Here is a 21,558-nt window from a genome sequence, read left to right on the forward strand (position 1 = left end):
GCCTTTGCTTTGTTCACCACAGAGTTTCTCAAAACTTCCATGATATCCTTGCAGTGGGCATTAACACTGCGTACGGCCATCAGACTGAAAGGTGCCTTATGCTCTTTGGGCTTCCAGAAAGTCACATCTCTGCGAGTACTTGGCGACATGTCAAACGGAGAGGTAAAGACTGGTTTACACACACAGAGAATTCACTTTACCTGCACTGCTGTGAAAAGTGGCCTAGTCAAAGTCTAGACTTGAATCTAACTGAGATGTGTTGGCATCAGTAAGTCTTTCATGCTTGAAAATCCTCCAATGTGGCTGAATTACAACAATTCTGTTGAGAAGAGTGGGCCAAAATTCCTTCGGGACTCATTCCCATTATTACAAATGTTTGATTGCGGTTCTTCCTCTCAAGGGTGGCATAACCACCTATCACTTTTTCATGTATGGACAGGTACATTTGGAGAACTTCACCTTCATAAATTAAAGCACAATTTAAACACTTTGTATTTATTTTGGTAATTTTTGTCTAATATTAAGATTTGTTTCATCCTAAAGCAATGCATGAGACAATAAGATACTTTTTCAGTAAATCTTCTCACATTTGGTGTATTATGAAAAACAGGTGAAATATAAGGTTTCGTTTTCTCATTTTTCTTTCATCTAGATTCTTAATATTTTGACAAATGTTGGACACAATGTTTTTGAGGCAGTTGTGAATGGGAGCTTTGTGATGTCCACCCCTGTACTCTTTGTTGCGGGCATTTGTTATGCCTGGAACATTCTGGGCTACACTGCAATTATTGGAGTCCTCATCTACGTCATCTGTATTCCCATTGAGGTATGTACATGAAGTTAATAAAGTGAGATAGATAAATACAAAAAGGGCTCTGATTGAGGTAAGCATTACAGTCAATGTTGTAATGTAAAGTTGTAATGTAGATAAACTATGAAAGAATTTGCTCAAACGTAATATTGGGCATGTAGTTTAATATGCTGAAACCTGTGCTGTGAGGTCTAAGTCATCATTGAGGAATACCCTTACCTTCTACTTTTGGAATCTTGGCAATCAGGGGACTAATCATTTTTTTCTTCTTCTTTTCTAGTATCTTGGCATATCTCACAAATGTATTCAAGACAAAAGCAATGGTAATAAAAGACAAACGTGTTCATACAATGACTGAGATTCTCAACAGCATTAAGCTAATCAAGATGTACGCCTGGCAAGAATCTTTTGAGATGAAAATTGCAGGTAAATCGAGCAGCTGTTTCCCATTTGGCAGCACTTTCCATTTATCTAGTAATATCGCATATCACACGCATTATTTATAGACTCCCATTTGTTTAGATACAAAATCAGGCATGTAATCTTGTTACTAGATGCAAAAGAGATGATGTGAAATGTTTGAGTGCTATGGATGTGTGTTAGGGTGCGTCTACAAAGAATGATGAAAGTAACAGACTAGGCAAACAAACTTTCTTTCTTACAGAGTTGAGGAAACTTGAAAAGAAACTGGTACAGAAGATCCTTGAAATCCAGATTATTAATGGCAGCTTGACCATGGCCATCAGCACCATTGCCACTGTTTTCACCTTTCTCATCCACACTTTGTTGGGGTTACCACTGAAAACATCTGATGTAAGTAGTAGCACAGCTCTGTAACAATATTATGCAGTAACACAGCCTCTGTTAGCATTTCCACTCGGTGATTTGGAGAAGTTGTGAGTAGAGATGAACTGAGAAGAAAACTGCGAGAATTTTGTAAGAAGGCTTGGTCTACTGACAGAAAAGGTCTAACATATAAATTGAGGATTGTTGTGTTGTGAGATTATAGTGCAATATTTTCTTCCCAGGCTTTTACTGTTGTTGCCATCTTCACCTCCATGAGGTTCACCTTTGCTCTCATGCCGATTGCTGTGAAGGCCCTCACTGATGCTTTTGTGTCACTAAAACAACTTAGGGTAAGCTCTTCTTTTTGGTAGTAGTAGTGGTAGTAGTAGTAGTAGTAGTAGTAGTAGTAGTAGTAGTAGCGTTTCCACTTGTTATGGTCTTTCTGTTCATTATTAAGTTTTCTTTAATACACTTTTATCACTGTCTAAGGAGCTTGGAAAGAAAAGTGTCTGGACTTCTTGAACACGTTTCACCTCTCATCTGAGAAGCTTCTTCAGTTCTAGGGTCAAATGGTGGAGAGTCCCAGATTTAAGCCCTGTGGGAGTGTCCCCCCCAAGAGGGATAATGAAACCCCCAAATGATCAATGGTCATGAGAATTTGCATAATTAAGATTAAGGAACTGACCTCCCAGCCCATTGTTCCTTCAGTGGGCTGGTTTCAGTCATTATGCAAATGTACTGTTTATAAACTTGGGGAAACCTGCAGTCAGCTGAGACTGAAGAAGTCACTTGGATGAGTGACGAAACGTTTCTACCACTTAAAGAACTTAAAGAAGTCCAGACGCTTTTCTTTGCAAGCTCCTTTGACTACGATGACCTGGATGACTGAGAACCTTCACAGACATGTTTCTACCACTAAACGCTACGTCCAGATGAACAGAATCAACTTTTGGAGACCCCCTAATGATCCTCTACCTAATCACACGAACCAAGGTGTGAAAGCGGGCGTGGGTCACAATCAGCCAAGGTTTCGGGTGAGCTCATTGTGAAACCTAGCCCCACCCTATCATGGGATTTCCTGAGGTCAAATAGCCCAGGATGTGAGTGGGCACAGTGGACATAGATGGCTTCTTTCACTCCTCTTTCAAACATCTGTCCTCTATTTCCAAAATGTGAACATTGGCATCCTTGAAAGAGTGACCTTTGTCCTTTACATCCTGGCCCAGAAGCTTCTCGGATGAGAGGTGAAACGCGTTCAAGCAACTTAAAGAAGTCCAGACACTTTTCTTTCCAAGCTCCTTAGACTACGATGACTGAGAACCTTCAGACACACTTTTATCACTATTGTAATATAAGTACAATTTAAGCATTGCTTACTTGTGAAGTATTTCTATGGAAAATAATTGGTTTTGCAAGGCAGCAACTCATTTAGACATGTAGACACAGTCAAGATGACCTGATGGAGCTCATCCAGTCAGATCAGGGGATGGTACAATACCACTAAACATCAAAATGTTGCTTACCATTGTAAAAAAGAGTAGAATGCCTGTCTATAGGATAAGATAACTGCTGACCTAGCTAAGTTTGCCCTGCAGACCTACCCTGTGGCCACACTTTGACTTGTTTCCCTACCATACCTGTGCCACAGACTTTAGGTAGAGTCATAGTTATTATGTGTCCTTTTTGAATTTCATTATTCCTTTTGCATTGATGCCAGACTAAATGTAAAGGAGTAGTCTCACACTCACCACACACTCATGTGAACCTCTCCAAATCTTGTCCTCTACAAACCAGTGAAAAAGGCCATGCTGCTAATCACAAGCTGGATTTGTATTAATCATGATGCTTTTAGGACTTGCAGTACAGTATTTTAATTCATAATCTTTTTAGTTTTGTTAAAGTTGTTACTGCCATGGATCTTAGAAATCTGAAAAGCAAAATTGGTAAAAACCTGAATGATGTAAATGCACTGTGACTGTTTCAGAAAATCTTACTCATCCAGAATCCTGAGCCTTACCTGACGCAGATAGCAGGCAGTAATTCTGCTGTAGTGATGAGAAATGCTACACTTTCATGGACCAAACGCAGCCAGTCAGAGTCACCGCCCAGAGCAGCTAATGAGGTGACGGAACACAATATGGACGTGCCTTCTCCGAATGAAAATGTTGAGACCTTACCAACCCTCAGAAACATCTCTTTTACACTACCCAAGGTGTGATCAAATAATAACTGAAGTTATCAAGACTCTGCTGGATATGAAATGATTATCTCTGTGATATTTCCTGAAGGGAAAACTGCTTGGTGTTTGCGGGAATGTGGGTAGCGGAAAGACGTCACTGATTTGCAGCATTTTGGAGCAGGTTTGTTTATTTTGTATGCTCTATTGTTTTGTATCTGTCTGCATTTATTCACATTATGTTTTTACTATTTCTAACTTTACATTACAGTGACATTAGTTTTTTGGCCTGCTCACTTTCCTTTTAGATGTACCTTCTTCAGGGCTCCATCACAGCTGATGGGACATTTGCGTACGTTTGCCAGCAGGCCTGGATTTTTCATGGAACTGTTCGAGAAAATATTCTCATGGGGGAACCTTTTGATCAGGCCAGGTAAGTTAAATCCATCTTCTTGCATTTATGGCTGCCATCTCCTCCTTGTCAACCACCACTTTGTCTGTATAGTTAATCGAGGCCCTTTCGAACTGCATGTCCCCAATCTGCCCTGGGAGGCACAAAAAAATCAAGTTGGATACCTTCCATGGAACTTCTAACGGTTTTTATTTTGACATTCTGAAATGTTGGTGGAAGGTTCATAGTCAACCAAAATGAGGTCCTCTTGGTTTTCTGACAGTATCACCTCTACTGCCAGAGATGGTAAAAAGCTTGGCTAGGAACCAGTGTTTGCTGTAAACTTTATCAATTCACTTTGTTTCAAAATCAGATTTCCATAAACTGCTGCTGAGGGGAAAACGGTTTAGGAATAAATTAATAGCAGTCCTTTAAAATATGTCAAAATAGCATAACTGAATTGATACATTTAATGCAACATTTTGCATGAAATCCTTTTTCTTGTTAAATGATTTTGGTCATGCTTTACTGTCAGCAATTGGTAAATTGGACTGGAACTTCTGTAACACCTTTCTATTCAGGTGAGCACACAAAGCATTTTGTTCTTGCACACATCCAATCACATACACATTTATACAGTGTTTAACATTCTTCATTTATAACATTCTTAGACACTCACTCACCCTTTGATGGATGCATCAAGGGCAACTGGGGGTTCAGTATGTCGAGGAACTCGGGTTAAATTCAGTGACCTCTTGTTCTGCTAACTGAGCCGCAGTCACCCACAAGTTATAATTGGCTGAATAAATGACTAGCTCCCATCCTATTAAAATATACTTCGCTATAGTATCCTCCAACCACACACACACTCATATTTTGTTTCCAAACTCATTGCGGTTTATTTCACACCTCAAACATTTAGTAAACAATTAAGCAAATGCAAGTAATCTGCAATAAATTACAGGTAGCAATGAAATAAACTACGAACTCTTGTACCCGTACGTCCACACCTACATGGGTATTTTTGAAAACACAGCTGTTTCTGGACGTTTGGGCCTTTTGTCCACACGTAAACGGGGTTTCGAATCACTGAAAACTGCGATTTTTTTTTTTTAAACTCCTTTTTTGCGTTTACATGTGAACGAGGAATACGGAGTTTGTCACACAACGTCAAAGGTGTGTGCCTTTTTTCACGTCACGCTGTGCGCCACGTTATTGTTTACATGAGATGAATTGCAGAATGGAAGATAGTCAGATTAAGAGTATTTTGTCTCTATCTGCAGGTTACTGCAGTTACATGTCCCTCCATTTAGAAAGGCAGAGGCGTCACGGTGTAATTATTTTACTTGTTTCCGTTTCCTGTGTAATAATATTCAACATTGCTATCAATACATTTTTCAAAAGATGCCTCTTTGTGCAAAATGGGTTCAAAAACATAAACAACTGTGGGATACTGTTTGTCTGTGATTTGAACCGAGAGAACAAATCGTGGCAGGAACGACCTGATATTATTTGTATCCCGCTGTAACTTTACTGTATAAAGAGCTAACATCTCCAAAATGTCAGGAGTAGTTAGTCATTACAGCAAGCGTTTGTGAACTAAAAAATCAAGAATGTGGGATACTGATTTGGAGAGCCCAGCGCATCCTCCCGACGCAGGGAAAACCAATTCTGCAGGGGAGAGCTACCTCGGCACTTGTGCAGGTGAAACCAAATGGCAGATATGCTTCACCATATTTTCTAGTCTTTGGCTTAGAATGAAGTTGGTTTGGAAACATATTCAGCGATGCTTCATCTCCTGCTTTGCGTTTGTGTGAGAGCCCCGTCAAAAAACCTGTCCATTATGCTAGCAGCGTCCAAACGTTCTTTTCTTCTTCTTCTCCCCCCCCCCCTTTTCATATTGGGCGGGCCCCACACTTTGGGAAGCTCTGGTTTAAAGAAACATACCTGAGTACGTATGGAAAACCTACATATTTTGCTCATGAGTTGTAAGGTGCAATTTTTCCAAAGAATAAGGATTTGTCACATGCCAGTAACGCGCACACAACTGTTTAGAGCTCTAACCAGAGTTGAGCTGGTTTTGATAATTTGTTCTTCCTTGTGGCTTTTAGTATTTGGAGTTCTGTGATGAGATCCTGGTTCTGGACAATGGAACAGTATGGGAGTCTGGAAACCACAGGGATCTGATGAGAGCCAATGGACGCTATACTCAGCTCATCAGTACCTACCAGATGGAAGAGTCCAAAGTAAGGGTGTCATGTATCATGGTTCTATTACTGTCCTTATTATTGAAACAAAATTGACTGTAAAACAAAGTGTGCGTTCCATAAGTGTCAATGTTTTAAGCTTATCCAGACTGAGCTGTAAGACTGTCCTTGATATATATTTATTTATTTTTATTTTTCTTCTGTCAGGCCAAGAAAAAGAAAGCTGGGGACATGGCACTAGCATCATTTATTGATGGCCAGTTGGAAGAGATTGACCTCAGACATTGTGCAAGCACTGGCACTGAGAATCCTGGTGTGAAAACATGGAAGAAAAACATTTGATTTAAACTGACATATTTTCCCTGAAGAGCAAGTTTAAAAAAAAAAAAAAAAAATTAATTCAGATATTAGATGTCAGCTAATAAAAATGTATTTTTCTTTTTCATTCTATAATGATACGTTTGTTTGTTTGTTTTTGTTTTTTAAGCCGCTGTCCCAGCTGGTAATCAGCTAGTGAGTCAGGAGTCCTCTACAAAGGTGCCATCTCCTGGAGAACATACTGCACATACTCCCAGGCACTTGGAGGTCTGTTATTCACACATGGAATGTTGGGGTTATGTATGAAATTAAATTGCATATTTTCATTTTAAATGTTTTTTTGTTTATAAATTTTTTTATCAATGCACAGAAAGTTATTGCATGTCAGTTTTTAATTTATTTTTAACTTTAAAATAAAGGATTCGATATTAGCCTTTTTACTGGTGTCAAACAAGCTTGGCTATATATACTGGGTTCTAAACATCCCCTCACAACTGCCAAGACACTTGTTAACAACTTGGCAAAGTCAAGAATTGTAGTCTCAAAGAAGATAAACCACTACAACGCTTCACAAGAATAGATTTGTAAGACCAAGAACTACTCCAGACTTTGGTTGTTTAGAGCAAACAAGAGAATCTGTCAGATATTACAATTCAAGTCAACATAACATATTGATCAGTAGCTTTCATTTGTTTTCCCCCCCATATAACTACCACTGAGTACACTGTAAATTCTTCCTCTAACTCCTGTTTCCCAATGCTGCATATGCTTGTGGATACATTATTATGAGCAATAATGCACAGCCAAACTTGTGATGCATAAACTGCTCATTGTTGTTACAGGCTACACAGTTTCTTTCATTATCCTCCTGAATATGTTCCTGTTGGCAGGATCCACAGTCTTCAGCAATTGGTGGTTTAGCTTCTGGATGGCAAGTGGTGATGGGGTGAGAATTATTTCATTCCTTATCACTGTCACACACGTTGAAATAGTTCTCTGTGAGCCTTCAACTCACAAGAGGGTAAGAAGTCATGCCTTTTTTGTGGCTGTTGTGCAAGATAAACTCTTTCTGTATTTACATTTTGCTACGTAAAGCTGAGTTAATGTTACATCATCACTCATTGGTCTTCTAGCTCTCCTGCTGGTCCACACTTACACGCTCCGCCTACTGCCAATATCTCAAGGTTGGCTTCATCAGCAATCAAGTTTTTTTCTAATTGCCAGTTATTTTTGAAAATGTTTATTTTGGCCTAGTCCAAGCATTTCTCATTGAAACAACTTGATGTTTTGATCTTCTGTTGGTTTTGTCACTTAGTTTTGGTCATTACACACTCACTCTAGTTTCCATGCACTTGCCCCTTAAAATACTTGGAATGCCTGAGGGTCATCTTTCAGCTTGAAGACAGTATAAAAATTTCAGCAAGGGTTTTAGCTGTCACTTGAGTAAGCGTCATCCCTGAACCATAAGAAATCAGTTTGAGGAAATCTTGAGGAAAAGTATTTGATGCTCACAAAGCAGGAGATGAAATCCTGTGGTAACTTTGTATGTCTGAGTGTCAAGAACTTGAGTGAGAAGTATCATGATTTAAAATCCAGAGAGCCACACATTATAGACCAAGCCTGGCAGATGTAGCAAGCGAAAAACTGTTTCGGACTCCTCAAATTCTGCTTATTTCTAGTTTTAGGAAATGATATTTAATCATTCGTTTATGTATACAATGACTTTGTCTGACCTCACTAACTTTTCTTTTTTTTAATTAATTTATGTTTTTATTTCCAAGTCATCCAGTAACACAACTGCAGTCCAGGGAGAAATCTCTCAAAATCCACACCTTCACTTCTACCAGGTTATTTATGCTGCAACAGTGGTTGTCATTGTTGTACTTTCCATTGTGAAATCCATAATCTACACTTATTTCACCTTGAAGGCCTCCTGCAAATTCCATGACATGCTGTTCAAAAAGGTACTGTGAATTCTCAGCACCATAGAAATCTCTGCTAGTCACCATTACACATGGTCATTTTAAATATGGATAAGGGTTTACTTATCACAAATGTATTGAATCCAAAACTGGGAACGTTTACTAGCTACAGATGAACTGTTTGTTTTCCTATTGCAGATTATTGATAGTCCAATGAGTTTCTTTGACACAACTCCAACGGGCCGACTTCTAAATCGTTTCTCTAAAGATCAAGACGAAGTGGAAACTGTCCTTCCTCTTGTCATGGACTCTTTCTTACAGTGTTCTCTACTCGTCGCATCCACAGTTGTTGTCATCTCAGTTATTTTCCCCGCCATGCTTGTAGTTGGAGTTATTATGGCAGCTTTTCTTGCCTTCACTGTCTTGTGAGTTTATGCTGGTTAAATCTATAAAACACAGTTACTGAAAGTAACAGGTCCTCTAAGGTACTATATATCTGTGCCTTCTCTGCAGTGTATTCCAGAGGAGTATACGTCATATGAAGAATCTAGAAAACATCAGTCGCTCTCCATGGTTTTCTCTAACCACCTCAACTTTGCATGGCCTCAGCACCATCCATGCCTATAGTAGAAGAGACAGCCTTATAGAACAGTAAGTTTCTGAAATTTGTTACTAGGCTATCACCTCTTGCTTTTGCAATGTTTTTGATACAACACATTGTAAATTGTATGTTTCTTTGGGGCGGGGTGACTGTGGACAGTGGGATGTTCAAAAACTCCTGTTTTATATTACAGGTTCAATATCTTGACTGATATCAACTCCAAATACCTTTTCATGTTTAATGCTGCCACACGTGCATTCGCCTTCTGCCTGGAATTAATGGCTGCTACTACGACGCTGTTTGTGGCTCTCTTTGTAGTGCTCAGCAGTAATGACTTAATCAGTCCATCCTTGAAAGGCCTCGCGATATCCTATTCCTTGCAGGTACATTTGGACACCACATGAAGCCATGTTCATTTTGCTTTTCAGACATGGATTTACATAATTTTTAAACTTATTTTCAGTTGACAGGCATGCTTCAATATGTAGCCAGACTCTCGATAGAAGTGGAAGCAAGATTCGACTCAGCGAAACGGCTCCAGGAATATGTCACGGTCAGACTCATGTCCTGAAATCATTCACCTGTCATTGTTTTGCTGAGACCAAGGCCAGAGTTCATTAAACATGCTACACACCCATCTGCTTGATCCCTGTAAACTTTTAATTGTGTTTGCAGGATTGTAGGTCTGAGGCTCCCAGGCATGTTAAGGAGACTCAGATCCCACAGGACTGGCCTAGCAGTGGGGGCATCACCTTCGTAGACTATAAGATGAGGTACAGAGAGAATGCACCAATTGTCCTGAACGGCATTGATTTCCACATTCAACCTGGAGAGAAGCTGGGGATCGTGGGAAGGACTGGCTCTGGTAAGGCTCTGGGTTCAGTAGCTGTTTCTCTTGTTGATTTCATCTAGTCTTTGGGTGATGATGATTTACAACAATACACCCTAGAAATGATGATAAATACATGAACTCGTTTTTCAACATCACTCTGAGACAGACAATTTAATCTTAGAGTGTGCAAATATAGGAAGGCAGTCCTACATAGTTTGTTTAATATCCTCAATGTTACTGGAGGCCAAGGTAATGTCATCCAGGGTATCTGGCCATGTTTCTAAGATAAGGCAGTGCACAACAACCTCAGTTTTTTCTGAATTTAGAAGCATTTAGAGGGAATTAGAGGTGATCCAGGTTTTAATTTCTTTAAGAGATTCCTGTAGTTTAATTACTTGGTGTGTGTCAACAGGCTTCATAAGTCTGGGTATCATCAGGCAATGAAAATGTATGCTATTTATAATAACACTGCCTAAGGGAAACTCTTATAATGTAAACAGAAATGGTCCCAACACAGAACTCTGTGGAACTGTATCAGCATCAAATGCTGAGGTCTAACAAGTCAAGAACAAAGAGTTGACTGTAAGAGGCCAGAAGAAAACCATTTGCCACCTTCACTTGTTCCATTTCTGTACTGTGAGCTCTGAAAGTTGACTGAAACTGCTGTTTTACTTTGAAGAATTTTTGAGATAAAGTTAGCCAATTATAGGCCAGTCTCTAAGATAGCTGGGTCAAGTGATGGCTTTTAAATAATGGTTTAATTACTGCCACATTAAAGGCCCGTGGTAAATAACTTGTTAATAAAGATAAGCTGATTATAATTAAGATGAAGATTGGTTAATAAAGAAGATTAGTTAATGGTAGGAGGGCTTTTTCTTTTTTAATTGTTATTGTTGCTATTATTCCCCCACCCCAACCCTCTAAGATAGATGGCACCCCTGCCTACACCTGGTTGTGCTGAAAGTTTAGTGATTGACTCTAAATCCTCCCATATTCCTGATTTCAAATGATATTTTATGTAGCACATTTTAATGTAAATTTTAACAGTTTTAGGTTAATTCAGCTACTCTAATCTGCGGTTTGCATCTGTAGGAAAATCGTCTTTAGGAGTAGCTCTATTTAGACTTGTGGAGCCTGCAGCAGGAACCATACTGATAGATGGGGTGGACATCATGTCAATTGGCCTGCAAGACCTGCGTAGCAAATTGTCTGTGATTCCTCAGGACCCTGTGCTATTTGTTGGTACAGTCAGGTAACCTTGGCCAACCCATAAATCTCACATTGGTCTGACCACTGTGGATCAGTAACTGGCTAATGACCCCCATCCCTGCAGGTACAACTTGGACCCCTTTAATAAATACACTGATGAGGAGATCTGGGCAGCGCTCGAGAAGAGCTACATGAAGGACTCGGTATGTTTTGAGTGCAACGTAAAAGTTGGTACATTTAAAATTCCTATACAGCCCCTTTTTTTTTTTTTTTTTTTCTCTCTGCTCTTTGTTTGTATACATTATGAATTAGGATAGTGGAGTGGAGCTGTAATGTGATTTGTTTCCTCAGATCTCAAAGCTGGAGGGGAAGCTTGAAGCACATGTTATGGAGAATGGAGAAAACTTCTCTGTAGGCCAGAGACAGCTGATCTGTATGGCTAGAGCTTTACTCCGTAACTCCAAGGTCAGAGTGCACTTTTTTGGGGGGGGGGGTGGGCTTGATGATTTGTCACCTGGCTGGGACAATGCTGTCACATACTGCATTCACTGATGCCAGTCAAAGCAATTTCCTGTGACTCTCTGTCAATATGCTCTGCACTGTCCTTAAACATCGCAAATCTGTCCTGATTTAAATTTTTTCCCCTTGAGGTCATCAGTACAATGTTTAGATTCCTCTTCAGAAGTACCCCTAAGCCTTAAAAGCCTGGTAGGGTATTGTTGTCACTCCGCAGGGCAGATGGACAGGATGTACACCTAAGTTTGAATGCTACTTGAGATTGAGGTGACGTAGGAGCGTCAAATTGAGACCATAGACATATTTACTAAAAATCTCAGACGGAGTTGAATCTCAAATTTCTAAAAATAAATATAAAAACTTGAGAACAAGGTGATGTAAGATTTTGAAATTTGTACATAGGTGTGTCTGCTAGGAGGCTGAGTGGCACCACTGGCAGTCACCAGTATTTTCTTTCTGTTTTTTCCTCTTTACATGGCCACTGCAACATAATCTTCACTCGGTATCTGTTGGAGAGGTCTGCCACCCTGTGGCCAACTTCCTTTGGAAAAAATACAAAAAAATAACTTAAGACAAAGGAAAATTATTTTTACGGACTTCTCCGATTTATCATGGCACTTTTCAGAAATCCAAAATTAGCAGCCATGCTCAAAATGGCCCAGAGGTGAATGAGAATGGTAAATGGCCTGTATTTGTATAGCGCTTTACTTAGTCCCTAAGGACCCCAAAGCGCTTTACACCACATTCAGTCATCCACCCATTCACACACTGGTGATGGCAAGCTACACTGTAGCCATAGCTGCCCTGGGGCGCACTGACAGAGGCGAGGCTGCCGGACACTGCCGCCCCCGGGCCCTCTGACCACCGCCAGTAGGCAACGGGTGAAGTGTCTTGCCCAAGGACATGATGACCGAGACTGTCTGAGCCAGGGCGCGAATTCATGGGGCCCCATGACCGTGAATGAATGAGAGGCCAAATTGAAATTGGTTAAGGGTTATGATTATTATGGACCTGTTCTTCAAACTATTCTATAATGTCTCATTTGTATGAGATTGCTAATCGCCACATTTGTATTTAGAAAGTATGGGCGTTTTATGTATTGTGACATGCTGTCCTCCTTTAAAACTGTTTTTGCTTATACTAATGGTCTGTCCTCTTCTTGAGCAGATCATTCTTTTGGATGAAGCCACTGCCTCCATAGATGCAGAGACAGATGCTCTGATCCAAAACACCATCCAAGAAGCCTTACGTAATAGCACTATGCTCACAATAGCTCATCGGCTCAGCACTGTGATGCAAGCAGATCGTATTCTGGTCATGGACAATGGACAGGTAACAACCCCAAATATGCACAGATTAATGTTGTGTCATCTTATGCTTACTAATTGCTCCATATGACAGGTAGCAGAGTTGGATGATCCAAATACACTGAAGCAAAAGCCATTCTCTATGTTCTCATTACTGCTGACTGCTTCAAACACTGTAAATTTGTGAAACAAAGTAAATCTTGAAACCAAAGAACATCTGTGGAGTAGGCACATGTATTTAGATTACTATTTTAATGACTATTCTGTATATTTAAAAATGTTAATTATTTTATTGTCTTTGTCTTTAAAGTTTAAATCTATAATTGTGTATCTATAATGTGTTGTGTTTTTAAAAAATCTACAGTAAATAAAATGTTGTAACAAACTGTAAAACCATGTTTTGCCAACTTACTGCAGTTATATTCTAATGTTGCTGACAAAATGTTGAGTTAAATTATTCATAATTTAAGAGTTAAACACATCCCCATCTTATTAGCTTTTAGCCTATTGCTTGTTTTTGCATGCATCTGTTATTGCATAGCATCTTAATTTATTCCACCAGTCAATGGACAATTGCACTAAATCAAATGTAAACATTCAGTGACGCGGTGGCGGCTAAAAAGATTTGTTTACCAAAATGTGGGCTGGCAGACTGGACTTGTTTGAGAAGTCTGAAATGAGTCAAGCATAAAATTTGACCACTAAAACATTTTTATTTTTCTGTTCAGAAATGCAAGTAAATAACTGTCATTTGGGTTCCTTATTGAAACACACACAAAGTATTTATTAAGTAAATATGAGGATTCGTGAATGACAATCATTGTATTGGGGGGGAGGGATCAAACTAAGAAGAGCAGCATACACAAAAGCACCCAACATTCTTAAAACCAATTACAAAGTCAGCTTATATATGCCCTGGAGTGCATCCATTGGCTATAGGACTCAGAACTCAGCCAATAGGATCAGATGGTGTGAAGGGCGGAACTAAGAGGTCGGGACCTGTCACTCAGCCAATAACTGAGTTTTATTTATGCTAGCGCTAGCAGATTTTTATTTGTTGTGACATCTTTGAGTTTTTCATTTGTTTTGTAAACCACTAACAATGATAAATTGCTTGCTTTTCTTTTGTCATGTGCCCTGTATATGTGTTGTCTCCTCCACCACCTCACCTTTTAATCCCGAGCCTTAGAAGTTAAAAAAGAACAAAATCGCTAACATTAGATTTACTAGTTGGAGTAAAACATCTGAAATTGTTGTTTTGTTTTTAATATAAAGATATTTGGCATAGATTTACATTGAAAGGTTAAGCATGCTAGCTCTCCTCACAGCACCTACAGGTGGTGTTAATGCTGTAAAATCTCCAGTGAAAGCCGTGATTTCTTCCTAGAATATATTCTTTCCAGCTGCTTTGGAAATACACTGCTGATAAGAGATTTGTTGGCTTTATTATTTAACTGTCCTGTGTCACCAACTGTCACTCATGAAACAAAACTACAATTTATTTAGTTACATTTGCTGAGTTTTGGGCAGCAGCTTTGGTGACATGCAGCAGGATGCAGCCAGCAGGTGGCAGCATATAGATACACTTGTAACCCCAATTCATCCATACGTTTGTTAACTGCATATCCAGCATAGGGTTGCTGGTGCCCTCGTAGCCCCACAACCTGTTTAAAATAAAGGTAATCTCGCTGTATATATAATTTCTTTTTTTAAAATACCAATTAATACTGAAACACAAATTTAAGTAATTTATTAGCACAGATCTTATCAGGGTCATCTGTATATACCTACACTATGAAATTTACCATGGTTTTTTTTATTTTTTTAAATGTCACACAAAAAAACAGGATTTAAATTACATTTAATAGCAGCAAAGAAAGACTTGGCAAATACATAACATAATTAAACTATAACGTGCATAAGAAGTCATCTCATTCGAAATATGAAGAGAAACCCAGTAAAGTACAGTGCTCATTGTTTAGTATCAGCAGACAGGAGAGATAAATGCATAGTTTTTGAACTTTGTAAATAGTTATGTTGTCTTTCCTGCACTGTTATCAGTTTCCATCTCTGCTGCTCAGTTACATCTCATACAAGCACACCAGAAAAGAGTGTAGTATCACAGTACAGACTTCGATATGGCTGTGTATATGGATAACTGTTATGAACATGCCCAGTGACTACTATGCAGCAGTTTTTTGGTTGTCCTTCTGTTCAGGAGTTTACTGTATTAGCAGCTGTCAGGAGTGATGAGAACAGAGAGTCTGGCCGTTGCTTCAGCACATCTGGATGGTCTAATTCTGCCACCTGTCGAACAGAACACTTAGTGAGTTTAAGTTAAAGATTGTGTAATCATCTTTGATTTGTGTTCATTTGTGGGTTGGTTTTTTTTTTTGTTTTGTTTTTTGGGGGGGGGGTTTGGGTACCTGTCCATTGTCCATGACCAGAATACGATCTGCATGCATAACAGTGTTGATGCGATGCGCTATGGTGAGCATGGTGCAGTCTTTAAAGGCCTCTTTGATGGTGTTTTGAATGAGAGCATCTGTTTCTGAATCGATGGATGCTGTGGCTTCGTCTAAAAGAATAATCTGCCAAAAAATAACCAGCGTAATGGTGGTTAGAAAGAAGAAAGCGGTGGATGGCAAAAGTGTCATAAAATACAAAAATGTTTACAGTGCTTATGTTATTATACACTTTGAATGCACGCAATGGTAAATAATTAATGGAAATATTGGTAGAGGCATCACAAGCTAATGTGGCAGCAGTATCCCAGCCAATAAACTGTATTTGCAAATTAAATTTAGTATCATCAAGAAGGTGTTATGTGTGTACACACCTTGGAGTTACGGAGTAGAGCCCTAGCCATACACATCAGTTGTCTCTCACCAACAGAGAAGTTCTCTCCATTTTCCAACACTGGTGCCTGTAGCCTTTCTTCCAGCTTGGAGATCTGATGGAACAAAATCATATTTTGGTACTGCCATTCATACCCCTCAGGCTAACAGAAAGAGGATATTCGCAGCAAAAAAGCCCACAAAATAAACTACAAAGTCGTATAATCCTTGCCTAAGGCAAGGCAATCAAAAGTTTGAACTCTTGTATGGAAAGACTATCTGCAGTTAAACAGGAGCAGCATAAGGATTCTGGGACGGTGCCTCGGGCTGGAGAGCCAGTGAGATTGGCTTGCAACCCCCATGCTAGTCTTGGATTAAGGACTACTACAGTTCATTTTTGCCAGAAAGGAATTCCTGAGCAGAGATGGGCAGTAACGCGTTACTTGGTAATTAGATTACCGTTACTTTCCCGTAGAAACGCTGCGTTACCTTGTTACTAAACCCCTGATTTTTTTTTTTGATTTTTTTTTTTTTGGCGAGAATGTCTCATGACAGTGACGTAAGCGAGTGCGACGTTCGTGACAACAGCTGTGTGCAGATCAACAATGGATCATATATCGAGTGCGGGAGAGAGTATGAGCGTGCAGCGTTTAAAGCGTGGAAGCACTGACCTTTAAGTTTGATTCCATAAAAAGTGACAAAAACATTAAATGGTAAATGGCCTGCATTTGTATAGCGCTTTACTAGTCCCTAAGGACCCCAAAGCGCTTTACACTACATTCAGTCATTCACCCATTCACACACACATTCACACACTGGCAATGGCAAGCTACATTGTAGCCACAGCTGCCCTGGGGCGCACTGACAGAGGCGAGGCTGCCGGACACTGGCGCCACCGGGCCCTTAGTGTCTGTTGTGCGTGTTCAGCGAAAAAAAAACCCTAAACTTCCAAGCAAGCACCGAGTGCGCTATGACGTAATGGGAAATTCACAGAGAAACTCGCGGATTCTTCAACTGACTGGTGCGGCACACCTGCACCAGGGCAAACCTCCGCCTACGCCACTCCTGCTTTACAGGTGAAAATAGAGCAGAAGGACTGCTAGTCTTTGACTTTATTTATTTTCTGCTGTGTTTTACTTGCATCTATTTGAAAGAGTGAGTGTTAACACAAAAAAATATTTTATTTTATGTGCTGGAATGTGCAGAAAATAGGTTTAAATGTTAAACTAATTTCTTCCAGTCAGAGAATGGTGCATATAATAAAATTTTCGCTTGATGCATAAAGTTAAAAGATTAAAACTGATAAAACAAGTTTAAAAAATTTACTTTTCCATTTGATTACATTTTGTATGATGGATTATGCAGAAATTAGATTTGGGCTGAAAGAGCTATTGCTTTATTACCTATTCAGGTTGTAAATAGTGTTTTTTAAAAAGTAGCTAAGTAATTAATAACTTTTGAAAATAAGTAATCAATAAAGTAACGGGATTACTTTTGGGGGAAGTAATCAGTAATTAGTTACTGATTACTTATTTCAAGTAACTTGACCAACACTGTTCCTGAGTGTATTCTGTGATAAACATTTAGACATGCCAGAACCTTATCAAACTTGTTGTAATAAAAATCTTTAGGGTTTATTACTTCCAGGTTCACGGCATGAGCGCAACATTAGTCAGCATTAGTGGTGCCATTAATAACTGCTAGAGAGTTGTTTTCCTCTGCGGAAAAACATGTGCCTGGACAGATGGTACTATAATTGTACACAGAGGAAGGTGAACTAAATGTAGGGCACTGGAGGAAAAAGTCCAAATTCCAAATTTTCAATGCAAAGATAAAGTAAATATGCAGAACTCGTCAGAGAGTAAACAATACTGGCCAGTGGCAGAAAAATTGTTAAAAATCTAATAACTGATAGCTAATTAAAGGAAACAAAGAACAGAAGTAAAACTAAATAAACGTCATGAACAACATGAACATAGGATGTGTCAAAAAAATGAACATAAAATATATGTTTGGCTCTAGGGCTATTCCATTTTCTTTTAGGGCTATATCAGACGTGTCACAGAGACTGCAGTCTTACGCGTTGTGGGTTTTAGTTTTTGTCAAAGCAAAATCTTGGATAAAAGCAAGTGGCAAAACAAACAATAAGACTATACAATACTGATAACATACTGAGTCCTTTATATAGGTCTTCTCCAGTGCTGCCCAAATCTCCTCATCAGTGTAGTTATTAAACGGGTCTAGGTTGTACCTGTAGGAAAAACAGCTCTTTAGTGACTGACATGCAGGAGTAAAATCAGTGTGTGATTCTGTACTTCTGGTTCACTACCTTACTGTACCGATGAACAGCACAGGGTCCTGAGGGATGATGGACAACTTGCTGCGCAAATCCTGCAGGCCAATGGACATAATATCAACTCCGTCTATCTTTATGGTTCCTGCTGCAGGCTCTACTAGTCTGAATAGAGCTACTCCTAAAGAGGATTTCCCTACAGACACAAAGCACAGAGCAGAGTAGCTGAATATTACACTATAGCTGTTGAGAAGAGCTGATTAAAATTGTAATCTGCACTATGGAATAATTAGGAATTCACTGCTATAATAATTACAACCCTGTTTCCCAAAAAAAGGAAACTGTGCAAAATGAGCCATGCATGTCATGGCGGAGGCTCTGCCGAACCCCTGAGACCGACTCACCGAACGCAAAAGTTCTAACAAAACACATATTTAGGGTTCGATCGAACCCAGGTTAAGAACCACTGCTCTAAGATTAAATTGTCTGTCTCAGAGTGATGTTGAAAAACGAGTTCATGTATTTATCATCATTTCTAGGGTGTATTGTTGTAAATCATCATCACCCAAAGACTAGATGAAATCAACAAGAGAAACAGCTACTGAACCCAGAGCCTTACCAGAGCCAGTCCTTCCCACGATCCCCAGCTTCTCTCCAGGTTGAATGTGGAAATCAAGGCCATTTAGGACGATTGGTGTATTCTCTCTGTACCTCATCTTATAGTCTTTGAAGGAGACGCCCCCATTGCTAGGCCAGTCCTGTGGGATCTGAGCCTCTTTAACATGCCTGGGGGCCTCAGATTTACAATCCTGCAAATAAAAAAGTTTATTTTTTGAGTGAGGCAAACAGAGGGAATTTGGGGTTTGGTCTTGGCAAAACAATGAAAGATGGATCGTTTCCGGAGAGAAATCTGACCATGATGTATTCCTGCAGTCGCTCCACTGAGTTGAACCTTGCTTCCACTTCCGTTGACAGTCTTACTACATATTGAAGCATGCCTGTCAACTGGACAATACGCAAAAGTTCTAACAAAACACAAACACACATTTCAACATGACTTAGACGTATAACTCTGCTCTCCTTATTTACCTGTATGGTATAGGTTATGGCCAGGCCTTTCAAGGATGGAGCGATAAAGTCATTACTGCTAAGCACTACAAACAGAGACACCAACAAGGTCATAATAGCAGCCATGAAGTCCAGCCAGAAAGAAAGCCACCGGGTGCCAGAATGAAACAATAAAAAGTGATTGGAGTTGATGTCATTCAGGGACTTGAACCTACAATATGACACAACGACGTGATGAGAGTTGAGAGCACCGATCAAAGACCACATCATTTACAGATATTTACAGAAGAACACATTATTTACTATTACGACCAGTAATAGAGAGACTTTTATTTGTTTCTGTGAAAGAGTTCTGGTGTCTTACATTTCTATGTGACTGTTTCTTGTGTTGTAAGCATGGATGGTGCTGAGGCCCTGCAGTGTAGAAGTCGTTAGTGAGATACAGGGAGAACGGCTGATATTTTCCATCTTCTTCATAAGACGAATACCCCTTTGGAATAGGCTGCAGATAAATTCAAACAAATGTTGAGCAAACTGTACCTTAAACAACTATCTGCTCTCGCACTAAGACAATTTTTAAAACTTAACTCACAACAGAATGAGGGTAAACAAAGCTCCCATGATGACTACAGCCACAAGCATGTATGGAAAAACGGATGCGATGATGATAATTGTGAATGTGATGAGAAGACAATACTGCAGGAAAGAATCCATGACAAGAGGAAGCATAGTGTCCACCTCCTCTTGATCTTTAGAGAAACGGTTTAGAATTCGGCCTGTTGGAGTTGTGTCGAAGAAACTCATTGGACTGCCAAAAATCTGTGAGAGGAAAATACAAACAACAAAAATAATCATTCTTTGAATCATTGAGCAGTTAATCTGTGTTTCAATTGGTCATGTTGGATGGTAAACACTGGGGATTATTTCTTGGTACCTTCTTGAACATTGTGTTGTGGAGTTTGCAGGAGGCCCTCAAGGTGACGTAAGTATAAAAGAAGCATTTGATGAGGGCAAGTACCACCATGATGAGCATCATCACACCATAAATCGTTTGGTAATAGTGCAGGTCTGGATTTTTTGAGATGTCACCTGGATCTGAACCTGGGTTAGTCGATGACTTCGATAAAACAGACAAAATATCTTTTGTTAGTGGAGAGAGAGTGGACTTGGCGTGTCTATCGTTTCAGTGGGTCTTTCTTGAACTGTCATCTTGAGTGACAAGACACAGCTAGAGAGCAGTTTTCTAATACAGCAGTGCATGGAAACTAATTTCTTTCCAGATCCAGAATTTGCTAAATAAAGAACATAACACTCCAGCATGCAAAAGTACTGTTAAAGAACAATTTTTAGCAGTAATGGTGTTGGAGCATGGTTAGGGTTAGGCTCAAGCTAAACAAGCGTAATGAGTAGACTAAGATGTGCCAGTATTCTGTGTACTGATAGGCTGGAATAATACGAGAGTGTACCACTAAGAAATGTGCTAGCTGGAATATTATGTTCTTCATCACATTGGTTCTGCCCAGACCATTCAGTTAGCACTCTGTTCTTTACAGGTATGCTGGACCCTGTAAAAGATTCACACTGCAGCAGTATAATGAGCACATCCAATAATCTGATCTTAATAAGAACTGCTCAAGGCCAAAGAGCACTAACTCTCACAGACCTCACTTGACCACCACCTGAACTCATCACTAGTAAGTATTTGTGGGTTACTTAAAAGCTGAGATAGCCTGGAAAAAGCCAAAAATTCAAGGTTTGACCTTAAGTCCATTGTAACCCTCTAATTTTAAAGAGACTGGCTAACACGGGCAATCTTACTTGAAACAATGTACCTTCTGGTGCTTGTAATCATCTTTATTGGATTCACTTGTGTTAGGCTACACAGTGACTGAGAGTCATTTCACCCAAGCTGTTTATGCATGATGAGATTATTTTTGTGTGAATGCTAGAGAGAGAGGATTCTCACCCCATTACCCTTTCCAAGCCAGAAGCTGAGCCACCAGTTGCTGAAGGCTGTGGATCCAATCATCAGGACAATGTTCAGGACAGTGAGAAAGACGAGAATGTAGCCTGTAGCAAAGAGTTGCAGCACAACTATTAAGTACATATTGGTACATTATTGCTTAAAATCATGTAAATGCATGTGTGTGTTATATCAGACCTCCAGCTGCTTGACAGTACCGGTGGTAGGTTCTTAAGGAGACAGCACCCTCTGTGGAGGACTCTTGATGGACCAGCTGGTCATCAGACTTGACAGGAGCTTAAAACAGGGAAAATATTTTAA

At 39.6% G+C, this 21,558-nt stretch overlaps 1 protein-coding gene and 1 pseudogene across 8 annotated transcripts in view; one reads left to right on the forward strand and one right to left on the reverse strand.

Moving 5' to 3' along the window:
- The first annotated feature begins 38 nt into the window (after positions 1-38).
- LOC146582822 (ATP-binding cassette sub-family C member 12-like) lies at positions 39-17,493 on the forward strand (annotated as a pseudogene). The gene is made up of 24 exons (XR_014893047.1): positions 39-162; positions 653-826; positions 1,092-1,237; positions 1,476-1,624; positions 1,840-1,947; positions 3,582-3,809; positions 3,886-3,957; positions 4,082-4,206; positions 6,276-6,302; positions 6,344-6,410; positions 6,579-6,684; positions 6,859-6,956; positions 7,532-7,635; positions 8,471-8,653; positions 8,810-9,036; positions 9,125-9,262; positions 9,406-9,595; positions 9,676-9,765; positions 9,888-10,077; positions 11,137-11,296; positions 11,378-11,456; positions 11,605-11,718; positions 12,937-13,101; positions 13,171-17,493. The product of XR_014893047.1 is annotated as an ATP-binding cassette sub-family C member 12-like (transcript).
- The window catches only part of abcc12 (ATP-binding cassette, sub-family C (CFTR/MRP), member 12), a 42,042-nt gene continuing 34,269 nt past the window's right edge, over positions 13,786-21,558 (reverse strand). For 4 of the 7 annotated variants that reach the window (XM_085294326.1, XM_085294415.1, XM_085294597.1 and 1 more), the window contains 13 exons: positions 21,436-21,534; positions 21,241-21,344; positions 20,209-20,391; positions 19,867-20,093; positions 19,639-19,776; positions 19,296-19,485; positions 19,122-19,211; positions 18,826-19,015; positions 18,243-18,402; positions 18,086-18,164; positions 15,916-16,029; positions 15,503-15,667; positions 13,787-15,383 (listed from right to left, as the gene is read on the reverse strand). In XM_085294326.1, the coding sequence (XP_085150452.1) occupies positions 15,291-15,383; positions 15,503-15,667; positions 15,916-16,029; positions 18,086-18,164; positions 18,243-18,402; positions 18,826-19,015; positions 19,122-19,211; positions 19,296-19,485; positions 19,639-19,776; positions 19,867-20,093; positions 20,209-20,391; positions 21,241-21,344; positions 21,436-21,534 (1,832 nt within the window). In that variant the 3' untranslated portion in view covers positions 13,787-15,290. Of the gene's footprint in view, positions 15,384-15,502; positions 15,668-15,915; positions 16,030-18,085; positions 18,165-18,242; positions 18,403-18,825; positions 19,016-19,121; positions 19,212-19,295; positions 19,486-19,638; positions 19,777-19,866; positions 20,094-20,208; positions 20,392-21,240; positions 21,345-21,435; positions 21,535-21,558 lie in introns of all 7 variants that reach the window. The other 3 variants (XM_085294755.1, XM_085294837.1, XM_085294670.1) reach the window with 2 other exon arrangements.

Source organism: Mchenga conophoros, linkage group LG1 (assembly GCF_057382185.1).
Source record: "Mchenga conophoros isolate Kocher_MC1m ecotype Shallow Benthic linkage group LG1, M_conophoros_male_GT1.1, whole genome shotgun sequence".
Classification (NCBI taxonomy): Eukaryota; Metazoa; Chordata; class Actinopteri; order Cichliformes; family Cichlidae; genus Mchenga; species Mchenga conophoros.